At 40.4% G+C, this 13,899-nt stretch overlaps 1 protein-coding gene and 1 pseudogene across 1 annotated transcript in view; both read right to left on the reverse strand.

Annotated features, from left to right (window-relative positions):
• Positions 1 to 212: 212 nt before the first annotated feature.
• SNRNP40 (small nuclear ribonucleoprotein U5 subunit 40) overlaps positions 213 to 13,899 on the reverse strand; it is a 38,067-nt gene continuing 24,380 nt past the window's right edge. Inside the window, exons 6-10 of the mRNA XM_003276336.4 lie at positions 11,643 to 11,763; positions 9,418 to 9,500; positions 8,132 to 8,193; positions 1,742 to 1,845; positions 213 to 777 (exon numbers count right to left, since the gene is read on the reverse strand). Of these exons, the coding sequence (XP_003276384.1) occupies positions 728 to 777; positions 1,742 to 1,845; positions 8,132 to 8,193; positions 9,418 to 9,500; positions 11,643 to 11,763 (420 nt within the window). The 3' untranslated portion in view covers positions 213 to 727. The remainder of the gene's footprint in view (positions 778 to 1,741; positions 1,846 to 8,131; positions 8,194 to 9,417; positions 9,501 to 11,642; positions 11,764 to 13,899) is intronic.
• LOC105740555 lies at positions 3,461 to 6,364 on the reverse strand (annotated as a pseudogene).

Below are 13,899 nucleotides of genomic sequence, written 5' to 3' on the forward strand. Positions count from 1 at the left end.
CCTCCCAAAGTGCTGGGATTACAGGCATGAGCCACAGCGTCTGGCAAAACCAGGTTCTTTTAGAACTTATTTATCACCTCTTGGCTGCTATGCTTCTAGTAGGAAAAAAGTACTGTTACTGATAAATAATTATTCTCTGTCATTTTCATGGAAGTAAGTAAACCTAAAAACACAGAAAAGGGGGAAAAACAAAAGAAGCGAGCAGCTTCTTGGAAGTTTAAATGAATTGTATTCTGTGGCCACATCATGCTCTATTCTGATTTATAGCAATCAAGCCTCAAAAAAAAGACAGCAATAAATCCCATCCACATGGCTGTTATAAAAAGGCATCTATTTGGCTTTTAATACAAAATGATTTAGAGAAATACAGAAAGAAAATATCACACAAGCCAGTTACAAAAAAAAAAAAAAAAAAAAAAATCCCAACCAACAAATTTGTCACATTGGGCCTGCATTAGAAAACAGGAAAAAAGAAAAAGAAAAAATAAAACAGTCCCTGAAATCTGGCAGGTGGTTTTTAGAGGCCACGGGGAGCTTGCCTTAGTCCTCCTGGTGAAATGGGAAATGGGACAGAAGTGGTTTTTGGAATATGGCCACCGCCTCCTGTTTCTTGCTAGCAATGGTCATCTGAAGGGAGAGTGCTAGCCTGGACATCCAACATTTGGCGTCACTTATGCAGCCTGAGGTCTCAAAGACAAGCGGCCTTGGAGTCTTCCAGTCCATATCTTCACTGAATCTCTCCCATATACAGTCTCTTGTCACTTGATGCTGAGATAACTGAGGTAAAAAGAACAGATAAGATAACTAGAAATAATGAAGGCTCAAGGAGACTTGGTGCTCAAGGGCTCTTGTGTCAAGAGCCAATTTTGGTATAAAAGAGCAATTGGACTTAGCTTAAATTCCCCTCCTAAACACCATCCACAGGAAATTGTAGCCTGGCTTTTCAATCCAAGTCCTCTAATATCATGAGGATGACTGTATTATGGGAAATACATCATCAGACACCAAATACTGACATCCCTTGTCAGTCAAACCCCAAGAAAAAGACTTTCCCAGTCATTCTAGAAGAGAGGAATCTATGGCTGTGCCAGTCATTTTGTAAATGCGCTTCTGCTTGTTATACTTAGCCCTAGAGAAAGTTACAGTTTCTCCTTTAATTCAAGGCCTAAATTATTTGGTTTAGCCAGTCAAAAAATTTTAAGCTGAAATTTGTATCTAAATATTAAGAAGTATCATTCTTGGCCGGGCGCAGTGGCTCACACCTGTAATCCCAGCACTTTGGGAGGCTGAGGCGGGTGGATTACTGGAGGTCAGGAGTTCGTGACCAGCCTGACCAACGTGGTGAAACCCTGTCTCTACTAAAAATACAAAAAAAATAAATAAATAAAATAAATTAAAAAAAATTAGCTGGGCATGGTGGTGGGTGCCTGTAATCCCAGCTACTTGGGAGGCTGAGGCAGGAGAATTGCTTGAACTCAGGAGGCAGAGGTTGCAGTGAGCCGAGATTGCACCATTGCTCCAACCTGGGCAAAACAGCGAGACACTCTCAAAAACAAAACAAACAAAAACAAAACCCAACAACAACAACAAAAAACCAACAACAACAACAACAACAAAAACACCCAAAGGCTGTTTGCATGGAAATTCGCATAAAACAGATACCCACTTTTGACTCTGTATTCCCAGGATCCCTAAGGGGAGATTTCCAGTTTCCCTTTCCCCCTCATTTGGACAGACTTACTGATGGGCTCGTCAGGGTGGAAAGCAACTTCATTGATGGAGCCAGCATGGCCGGGCAGCTTATACAATATTCTCCTGCTTGTGGTATCCCACACATACACAAACCTGTAAGGTATCATGAAAAGCAAGGGTAAGGCCTCCTAGAGCTGGGGGTAGAGCAGAGGCATGGCTTTTTAAAGGAAATGGAAGCAACAATTATTTACTTACCTTTCATTTACTGAACCGTGTTCTGGCTTTTAGAAATTAGGAATACAGAGTTTGAATAAGACGTGGACTCACCTCTTGAGCAATGGGGTGGAGAAATAAGAATAACTAAAAATATAAGCATGACTGGCATGTTTGAATACAAGCTTCTGAAATGGGAAACACCACAGGGAAGAAAAAATTTTTTCCTGCAGACATCACACAAAAACCTTTTTCAGAGTGTCTAGTATAATTAGGCTACAGTTAACTTCATACTCATCCAGGAAGTCTAAAAGGTAACCCAACTCATGGCAGGGTGGGAGCCTAGGCTGCAGATCCAGGTGAACTTTTTAGTACTGTATTCAAACAGAGCCCTGAGAAGGGACAGGAAGTGTCTGGTATATAAAATATTTATAGTATTTGCTAACCTAATACTCCTTGAGCCAAATTTTCCATTGAATTAACAGGCAGAAGGAATACTGAATTCTAGAATGGGAAGGGGCCAAGAGAAATCCGCTTGTCTAGGCTGGGTGTGGTGGCTCATGCCTGTACTCCCAACACTTTGGGAGGCCGAGGTGGGTGGATCGTCTGAGGTCTGGAGTTTGAGACTAGCCTGGCCAACAAGGTGAAACCCAGTCTCTACTAAAAATACAAAAAATTAGCCAGGCATGGTAGCGTGTGCCTGTAATCCCAACTACTCGGGAGGCTGAGGCAGGAGATCGGGAGGCTGAGGCAGGAGAATTGCCTGAACCTGGGAGGTGGAGCTTGCAGTGAGCTGAGACCGTGGGACTGCCCTCTAGCCTGGGTGACAGAGTGAGACTCCATCTCCAAAGAAAAAAAAAAGAGAAAAAAGAAATCAGCTTCTCTAAACTCCTTATTTTAGAGATAAGAAAACTGGGGCACAGTGACGTTTCCAAGGCAATACAGTTCATCAACGGCATAACTAAAATTAGAACTCTTAAAAAAAAAAAAGAGCTTATTAGAGAATATTCTTAGGAAGACAACATTTTTATTTGTCATTGAAAAAAATTATGAGGCTGGGCATGGTGGCTCACATCTGTAATCCTAGCACTTTGCGGGGCCAAGGCTGGTAGACAGCTTGAGCTCAGGAGCTTGAGACCAGCTTGGACAACATGGTAAAACCCCGTCTCTACAAAAAAATTAGCCAGGTGTGGTGGTGCATGCCTGTGGTCCCAGCTACTTGGGTGGCCAAGGAGGGAGGACTGATTGAGTCCAGCACGTAGAGGCTGCAGTGAGCTGAGATGGCACCACTGCACTCCAGCCAGAGTGAGATCCTGTCTCAAGAAAAAAAAAAATTGTTTTTTTCATGCTGTATAATAAAGGTAATGTAAGAGGTTATAGAGTTTTAAGCTTCTTTCTACTGAAATACTCTGAATACTACTGAAATACTACTGAAATACTGAAATAACAGAATGTACTTTCTGTAATGCTAGAATAAAAAAAAAACTTCTACATTTCTCTTCAAAAGTGATGAATAATAACAGAAGATGTCATAAAAATGTGATTTTTTTCTTATTCATTCTGTAGTATTAGAGCCAGTATTTTTATCATCACAGGCCATAATTTTCACTTTATCCACTTTAACAAGTTCTATCACCTTTTGGAATTCAGTATCATTGAATACAAAAGTCTACATGTTATCACAGAATCTTTTTGTTTTCCTAAATTATTATTATTTTTTTTGTAGAGACAGTGTCTTGCTATGTTGTTGAGGCTGGTCTTGAACTCCTCGCCTCAAGCGATCCTCCTGCCTTCACCTCCCAAAGTGCTGGGATGACGGGCATGAGCCACCATGCATGGCATATGGCAGAATCTGTATGTATTTAGAGAGCCCCTGAAATCAACTCTGTTCCTAATCCTCTGAGCCAATGATGACTTTATAGCCTTATCAAACTGAAGTAAAACTTGAAGGGCAAGTTGAGTGAACTGCTGAGATTTTATGAGCTCATCTAGGCTCTCCTGAAGACCGTTTCCCAAAGTAGTACTTCTGTATAACTGATATGATATGGCTTAAAAAGAAGAAATTGTTTTTCTTATTCAAGCTTGCCTTGATGTCCTGTGCTGAAGGTTTCCTGCTATGGAGCAGACAGAAGTGACCAGGAGCCCAGCAGGGGGTTCCCATGTTCCTGACCACCTCTTCAGCAGCCACAGAAACTACAGAGCTGAACCGAAGACTCTGGAGCTCTTAATATAGTCTTGTATTTTACTTCACTTACCCTCCATAAATATACTGGCTGAAAAAATAAAAAGTTCCTTTGACCCTCAACCTTGCTTAAGTCATTAAAGGGTAAAGTATAGAGCTATTATCTTAATCTGATGATGTAAAACTCATCTGTTGGTAAATATAAAGGGCTGGTAGTTTTGAAGCAGGTATTTAAAATTATTTACATATTTTGTTTTGTGCAATCAACAACTCACCAGTACTTGATCATAAAAATGGTACATTCACCAGTACTGGATTATAAAATGCCTAGTTCTAATCCAACTTACACTTTTGGTCAAAAATGCAAATAAACAAGAGCTTCTTAATTATACTATTTAGCTGTCATCAGCTGGGCTCCATAGAAACTAAGTTCTGAACAAGATGGAAGAGAAGCAGGAACTCCATCTGTCTAGACTCCTTGGCTCTGATACTCACGCCCTTCCTACTGTCTTCTTTCTTGTCATGCACAAAAAGCTGGTCCTCATTAATTCAATGAAGGGCAGTATGGCATAGTGAAAGAGTATGAGCTCTGGAGTCAGAAAGACTGGGGTTCAAGTCTCAGTGCAGCTATTTACTAGCTAAGTAAGCTTAGCTCAGAGAAGTTAAATAATTGCAGATCATTTAACTTCTCTAAGTTTCGTAGTTACAATGATGGAGAAAATATTGATCTCATGAGTTTGTTGAGAAAAATAATGAGGTAATATATGCAAAGTGCCTGGCACACAAAATTAATTATAGCTATTGTTATTATGAGTACACTCATCATCAAAACAGAATCTCATGAAGTCAATGGGCTGAATAAATCACTCTTGGCCGAGAGACTGGCCAGTCTTCCCATAGTCTATAGGACTATTTAGAGTTTCAAGTTTGAATATGAGGAGGTGATCTGTAAGTTATTAGTTAGTAGAAAGGAGAAATTTGCCAAATCCAGGCCAAGCTGAAAAGCAGTTTTCTGAGGATACATTTCCCAGGCACATAAAAGACAGAATCCCAGATCTCCAAGGGTTTACGCTTCAAGGTCTCACTCTTGATGGCTGCCAATTAGATGCTAAATTTAGAGGGGTTCCTTGCCCTCTCCTTACTTTGGCAAGGCAACATTTGGCAGGAACCAGGAGCCTTATGTAACAGAGCTGCTTGTTGACTTGGGGCCAATTGGTGAGGTGGCCTGTCAAATCTTGCCAACCCCCAGCAGGTAGAGAGGGGTAGACTTTCCTCAGACATGCTTTCACATGTGAATTTTTTTTTTTTAAAGAGATGGGGTCTTGCTCTGTTGCCCAGGCTGGAGAACAGTGGCATGATTGCAGCCCACTATATCCTCAAACTCCTGGGCTCAAGGGATCCTTCTGCCTCAGCCTACCAAGTAGCTGGGACTACAGGTACGCACTACTATGCCTGGCTAATTTTTTAAAGTTTTTTTTATAGACACAGGGTCCTGCCATCTTGCCCAGGCTGGTCTTGAACTCTTGAGTTCAAGCCAGGCTTCCACCTCTGCTTCTCAGAGTGTTGGGATTAAAGGTGTACACCATCGACCACATGTAAAGTTTAAAGGAACAGTGGAGAGGGAAAGAGGAAAAAAAGGACATTGCAATTCAGAAAGGGCCAATGCCAGAAACAAACTGCTCATCAGAAAAAAAAAGTATGTAAATATAATTTAAAAATTTAATTACAGCTGGGTGCGGTGGTTCACGCCTGTAATCCCAGCACTTTGGGAGGCCAAGGCGGGCGGATCATGAGGTCAGGAGATTAAGATCACTCTGGCTAACATGGTGAAACTCCGTCTCTACTAAAAATACAAAAAACTAGCCAGGCATGGTAGCGGGCACCTGTAGTCCCAGCTACTCGGGAGTCTGAGGCAGGAGAATGGCGTAAACCCAGGAGGCGGAGCTTGTAGTGAGCAGAGATCGCACCACTGCACTCCAGCCTGGGCGACAGACCAAGACTAGGTCTCAAAAAACAAAAAAATTTAATTACAAAAGAAAGATACACTCTTTCTGCTGAAAATTATGTAAAAATACTTAGGATAGTTCTTACTATATCAGAATATGAGACACCTTAGTCTGTTTCTTAAAGTCTTCTCTGGCAACTTGACAACTTAAAATTCTTTAGATTTCCCTCTTCTAGGCAGCTCTCTAAACCACTTGCACTCAAATCATCAATGTGACACTTTCACCTGGACCCTTTCTTTTTCCTCCAGAAAATACCTGAATACTTGTCCATTTTTCTTGGCATTAAACTTGTCAGGAAAAAAGAAAAGTAGACTCTGGAATTTAAATATGTTCAGAATTATTCATTAATAGAAAGGTATGGGACAGACCACAGTGCAGCTTCTGTGTGGCAGCATTATGGCCCCAAATAGGTGAAAACCCTGGAATATGCTGAAAGCCCTGGCTAGCCCAAGAAAGGCTTCCTTTTTATAGCATGGTGCTTGTTTCAGTAGGATTGGAAGAGAAACTCTAAAGGGGAGGACAGGATTAAGCTAAAAAGGGTTAAGACACTGCCCAATGAGAGCTAAACACAGGATTTGCTGTCAGAGGGTCTTATTGCTCTTTACCAGGCCTCATTTGCAGCCCATCAGACTCGACACCTGGACATCCCTATTCAGCTTCTGATTCTCCCCCAAGCACAGGTTACCACAGACATGCCAAATACAACAGCATCTGACAGAAGAATTCTCTCCCTTCTGTTTCTCATTCAGCACATAATGCCTGAGCCAGTTTAGATTCATATTTCATAAAGCCTTAGCCGATTAATTCAGCATGGGGTGGAAAATACCTAGTTCACATTTTGCTACACCTTGCACCTAGCAATCATTGCACTTCCCACTAACCCAGACACAGCTCTGAATCATCTCCAACACAGGCAGGCTTTACCAATAGCTGAGCTGCTATGCAGGGTAAAATTGGACTGCCATTCTTCAGCTAGGAATTCATTCATGTAATATAAACTAATTGGTTAGAAAAGCTCAAGCACTGACAACAGTGCCATGGGTTCACAGAAATGACTAAGATTCATTCCCTAATCTCTAGGAGAAAATAACTTAGTGGAGGTACCTCACTTTGTGTATCTGATTGTAAGATGTAATAAATGCTAACAAAGGTTAGATGTATGAAATGGGATTACAGCACAAAGAACAATTAGTTATGTCCAAGAGGTAATAGAGAGAGGGGACCAGGGACAGGTTATGGATGTAACATAGAGGTGGTTACTAGAGAGACATAGGAGTTTGGATAATGAAGAGGGAATGTCAGAGAGAACCTGGAGGTGCGAACGCAAAAGGAGGTTAGAATATGAAAATTGCATGTGAGCAGCACTGTGGTGATGGTGGGGGAGGTGGGTATTTAATATGTATTCAAATGAACTGAAGCATGGAAGAAGAAATGTGGTGAGGGAGACTAGAGACAGATTATGAGACTGAATTTTATTTTGATGGCAAAGGGAACCCAACAGAATCAAACAAATTGTTGATCACCTAGGTCTAAAATGTCTCCAAAGTGGGTAGAAATGATCTGTCTGTCAAACATGGTTTTGAAACCCTTCACACTGCACACAGCTTCATCTTCAAGCACAGTCATAACTCTACGTCTGCTCTAGCTCCATATCCACACTTTATGTATAAAACACAAGAAGACATCCTGCATAGCTACATCATTCTTTTTTTTTTTGGAGATGGATTCTCACTCTTGCTGCCCGGGCTGGAGTAGTGCAATGGCGTGATCTCGGCTCACCGCAACCTCCACCTCCCAGGTTCAAGTGATTCTCCTGCCTAAGCCTCCAGAGTAGCCGGGATTACAGGCATGTGCCACCACGCCCGGCTAATTTTGTATTTTTAGTAGAGATGGGGTTTCTCCATGTTGGTCAGGCTGGTCTCGAACTGACCTCAGGTGATCCGCCCGCCTCGGCCTCCCAAAGTGCTGGGATTGCAGGCACAAGCCACCGCATCCGGCCAGCTACATCATTCTTTACTTTGCACCCACCAATCCTTACCTGTCGGCTGAGCCAGCTGCTATTTTGCTTCCATCAGGTGACCAAGAACATCTCAGGAGGTTCTATGATAAATAAGAATCCACTGAATAGTAATACACCGAACTCCTCTTTGCAAAGCTACAGAATCACTAAGAGGCTTTAAATTTCCTAACTAGAGTTTTAATTATTCTTCTCAGGAAGATGGTCAGTAATTATCTTATATTCTATGGCCCAAAACAGCATACTTTGATATTTTACACCATATAAAAACTATAGAAAATACTTAACTTACAGTTAATTAGATTGAACCTGGCAACAAAATTTTGTTCTACTTATAAATGGAGGCTCCCTTTGCTTCATTTATCTTGATACTCATTTTTTTTTCCTATTTATCTTGAAGCAAAATACACGCAAACCCAACAAATAATAAATTTTGGGTTTTTTTTTTTTTTGAGACAGGGTCTCGCTCTGTTGTCCAAGCTGGAGTACAGTGGCACAATCATAGCTCACTGTAGTTTTGACCTCCTGGGCCCAAGTGATCCTCCCACTTCAGCCTCCCAAGCAGCTGAGACTGTAGACACATGCCACCACACCCAGATTTTTTATCTTTTGTAGAGACAGGGTCTTACTACGTTGCCCTGGCTGGTCTCTAACTCCTGGCCTCCCACCTTGGCTTCCCAAAGTGCTGGGATTACAGCTGTGAGCCACCATGCCAGGTCTAAAAAATAAAATTTGATTTATACAGTGCAACTGAATCTCAATGAGCTCTCAAAAAAAAAAAAATTAATCTCTATTAAATTCTCTGAGGGGAAAAGCTTTCAATAGAGCTGACCTTGAAATTTGAGGGTTTGAAAAAAATTTTCTCTCTCAGAACTTGGGCTGTGGTAGTTACTGAGGGGAGAGATGTATTCTTAGGGTTCTAACACACGTGGTCATGGGATGGGGAGGCAGGTAGGGAGACCATCCAGGTAACAGCTATGGGAGCTTGGGTTCCATATGGAAAACTGATTTAGGAGGGTAAAATTCCCAAGTAATTAAAAGGCCAGGAGTCTCCTGTTGAGGGTGGTGTCAAGTCAGATGCTCTCAGTTCGAGGGCTGGCTCCATTCCTTTTGGGCTATGTGACTGGCTTCTCCCCAGTCACTGTTATTTCTATTAGTTTTATTTTTGGCAACAAGTTTTGATTAAGAGCAGTGTTATTGGAATGAAGTCCATTCTCAGCAGAGCTACTGCTCTCTATCCTGAATACCACCTTGACTGTTTCTCTGAAGTAAATGAACAGGGAAACTCCTCTGCGTGCAGAACTCACCTTTTCAAAGTTGTGCACATTTCCTTGAAATATCTTTACACACCTCTCTTTGGGGGCAAATGGCCGGACATCCCAGACACGAACTGCAAAACAAATCCAAATAAACAAACTAACCAAAACAACTATTGGCCAGAGGCCTCCTGGGCACCCAGCTGAAATTAGTATCATGTCAATCAATGGCAGATGCTGTTTCCTGGGTGGGCAAAGTCCAACATGACATACTGCTACCTGTTAAGGCTCTTTTCTTTTTCAAGCAGGAAACTACATCTAAATCCCAATAACTGGGGCTAGCTGAGGGGGCAGGAAGGAAAAATGTCACATGCAATGTTGGTAATTTGCAACAGAATGCAGTTGGGTGTGATACTAATTTCAAAAAGATATTTTGCAAGATTTCTCTGCCAGCTTAGTCACATCTAGCAAAGCTTCAATGTGACAAACTAAATACCAGGAACTACTGTGACAATGAACTTATAAAAGCCAAACTTACATTGCCCTTTCCTAATTTCCCTCATATGGGCACCTGATAGTCTAAAACTGAACAAGGTCAGATATATATAAAATATATAAAAGGTCAAATAAATCAAAAGAGCACCATACCATACCAAAAATCAGAAAAAGTAAACACTGATTCTAATTCTATCTCTGTTACATATTTGGGTGATGTCAGGTAAACAGTGAGATTGTTTGTGTTTTGGTTTTCCTGTTCTGTAGAATGAAGAGAAAATCATCTGTCTTCTTTTTAAATAATATTATTGACTGATTGATTGAGATGGAGTTTCGCTCTTGTTGCTCAGCCTGGAGTGCAGTGGCACGATCTTGGCTCATTGCAACCTCTGCCTCCCGGATTCAAGTGATTCTCCTGCTTCAGCCTCCCAAGTAGCTGGGATTACAGGTGCCCACCACCACACCTGGCTAATTTTTGTATTTTTAGTAGAGATGGGGTTTCACCACATTGGCCAGGCTGGTCTCGAACTACTGACCTCAGGTGATCTACCCTGCCCAGCCAATAATACTATTTTAAAGATCCAATGAGATGATATATATGCAAAGGTTCTAAAATTTGTAAGCAACAAACAAAAATAAAGAATTTATAATTGTATTACACAGCCACAAGAAATTATTCTATCATTTTTTCCTTATTTTAATATCAATCTAGGAAACCTCATTGTTCCTCATTATAAAGAATGCTAGAATTAGCTAGGCATGGTACTTGGGAGGCTTGCATGGGCCCAGGAGTTTGAGACCAGCCTGGGCAACATAGCAAGATCCTGTCTTATCAAAAAATTTGAGGAAAAAATATTTTTTTAATGCTAGATTAAATGTGTATAAACATCTATTGTAAGCAGTAGCTATAGCCACTGTAACTGAAGTTATACCTATAGTGGAATTTCAGTGATGTCATTTTATTTGAGTATGAAAAAAGTATTATCAATCCTTGGAGTCAGACAGGCATAAAAAGGCAAAGGTATGCATGAAAGTTTGCCATTGAGAATATAGTTAAAAGGTAAAGATGTCCATTCATTCAACAAATATTTATTAAGTACCCAGTGAATGTCAGGTATTGTTTTTATTACAAAATGTCAGGGAATACATTTTAGTTCCTGACAAGCCTATAATTTTGTATACCAGGGCCATTTCCAAACTCCCTCAACATTAAGCATATAATCCAGCAAGTCACACTACTTTTTTTCTGTAGTAACCCATCCTCCCATCCTACAACTCAAAAACAAGTAAAGAGAAAGAGCAAGAGTGTGTTTGTGTAAATCTAGAATGTTTTAATGAAGACCTCTTCTCACACCAATGCTTTCAGAGTGGGGAGGGAAGACAGACTGGCAGGAAGGAGCAAAAGAGATCATCCAAGCTTGGTGCTCTCTGAAAACGCACAAGAACTGCCTTGAATAGACCTCTAGATTCACATCTTTTTCATTAAACTCATCACCTAGAGTTTCTAATATCCTGTTGGATACACAGCATACCAGAACTGAGATGGGTCTTAAAGGTAAAGTCCAGTCCTCTTATCAATGTAGAAACTGATGCCTAGAGAGAAATGCTGTGAGCAAAGTTGTTCAGGGACAAGACAGAGATCTGAGACTACAGTCCTAGATTCTTGACTATCTCACCTAAAGCTTTCCCCATTACAACACATTCTAATCATCTGATGGAATCTGTGAGCAATCTTTGACTTTTTCCTTGGATCCGGGGAGAGATTTCCTTTCCAAAGTTACCTGTATTGTCCATTGCATTGGACAAAAGATAAGAGCCTTCAGAACTTAAACTCAGGCCAGTCACTGAATCTGCATGGCCTCTCATGGTGTAGGTTAGCTTGTTCTGGCGCAGGTCCCAGACCTGCAAAAATAAAAAGGTGCACCCAGAAATCAAATTTTAATAAAAGCAGAGAAAGAGAATGATGACACAAGAGACAAGAGTCAATTGCTCAGAGACACTGATATTACTCTACTATAAAACACAGGATTTCTGTCAAAGAGAAAAACACCTTTTTTTTTTTTTTTTTTTTTGAGACAGGGTCTCACTCTGTTGCCCAGTGCAGTGGCATTATCATGGCTCACTGTAGCCTTGACTTCCCGGGCTCAGGTGATTCTCCCATCTAAGCCTCCCCAGTAGCTGGCACTACAGGAGCATGCTACTATACCCAGCTAATTTTTTTGAAGAGACAGGTTTCACCATGTTGCCCAGGCTAGTCTTGAACTCCCGGGCTCAAGCGATCCTCCCACCTCATCCTCTCAGTGTTTGGATTATAGGCATGAGCCACTATGCCTGGCCAATCTGTCTTTCTAAAAAGGTAGTTAAGGTTATCACGTTTGATTAGATAAATATAAAAGAATGCATATCAAATGTTAAGATAAAGTTTTAAACAAAAAAATAGAATTCAGAAAGGTTATTTTCAAATCATAGCAAATAAAAACTATTATAGAAAAAAACTAGAGTGCTTAAAATGCTTAAACTATGATTCTTAGCCATTAAAAATTATAAATACATAAAACGAACATGTCATTTAAAAAAGGCATTATGATTACATTTGTGTAACAATATGAAAAATATAGATGCTTAAAATTTTTCATTTAATGTAACAATATGTGACAATATATATGTACATGTATGGATATGTACATGCACATACACTATGGAAAAAGCACATTTATTAAAATAAAAATAAATTACAGGTTCACTATTGCTTGTATAGGAAAGGTAAGATACAGAAAATAACCTAAAAGTCAAGCAGGAAAAATAGTGGTTTATTAAATTATGGTTCATAAGCACACTGCAAAACTGAATTCTCATACAGGAGATAGCACGACAGAGTAGAAAGTGGTGACTTAGGGTAAGAATAAACTGGTCCTTGCCACTTAGAGTTATGTGTCATTGGGTCACTAACTCTTTCTGGGCGTTTGGATTAGGGATAACAATAGCTACTTCTTACGGCTGTTGTAAGGATTATAAGAATGCTTAGCACATGCCGGGCACATGACAGGTCCTCAATAATGTGTAGCTATTGTTAAGCAGTTCCTAAAAATAACTCAGAAGACCAAATGTAAAAATATTTACATAATAAGCTATTAAGCAAAAAAGGAAAATACAAAACGGTATTTATCTTTACACAGACTACAACTATGTAAAATATATATTTTCAAGCTAACAGAAATAGTCTGGAAAGTCACATGGCAAAAAGAACAGTAATTTTGTTAAGGTCACTGGTATTACATAAAATACAAATTTTCCCCCAATTTTATTTCATATTGCAATGTAGTTTTTTTCTAAGTGAATAAAACTTTTGCTGTTCCTTAAATCAAGACACTTTTCCTTATCTAGAAATGAGTTAGGTGTTACACAGCAGAGCAATACATAAGACAGACAACTCCACTTTCTCCACCAGTAACTCATTCATGTGTGGAGCCCAACACATTTTCTATACGATCATTTTTTTGTATCAAGATGTTTGCTGCTTCAGTAATCAGGAAAGCCTGAAATGTCTGACATTTTGTTCAAGCTGTTGTTCCTTCTCTTCTGAGAAGGTACTGTTGAAATCTAGCTTTGTAACAACTAGGAGAGAATGCACTTTGCCAACCCCTCACAGAACTTGTGTGTTATTTCCAAACTTCCTCCTTGAGGCCTGTATACCTTGTTTGTGCAGGTCCAAAAAGTATCCAGGATTTGCCACAAAAAAAAATCTACAGCAAGGGTGGCTCACTCCTGTAATCCCAGCACTTTGGGAGGCCAAGGTGGTTGGATCACCTGAGGTCAGGAGTTCAAGATCAGCCTGGCCATGGTGAAACCCTGTCTCTATTAAAAATACAAAAAATTAGCCGGGCGTGGTGGTGCACACCTGTAATCCCAGCTACTCAGGAGGCTGAGGCAGAAGAATCACTTGAACCTGGGAGGCGGAGGCCACAGTGAGCCGAGATCACACAACTGCACTCCAGCCTGGGCAACAAGAACAAAACTCTGTCTCAAAAAAAAAAAAAA

This window comes from Nomascus leucogenys, chromosome 12, assembly GCF_006542625.1.
Source record: "Nomascus leucogenys isolate Asia chromosome 12, Asia_NLE_v1, whole genome shotgun sequence".
NCBI classification, from domain to species: Eukaryota; Metazoa; Chordata; class Mammalia; order Primates; family Hylobatidae; genus Nomascus; species Nomascus leucogenys.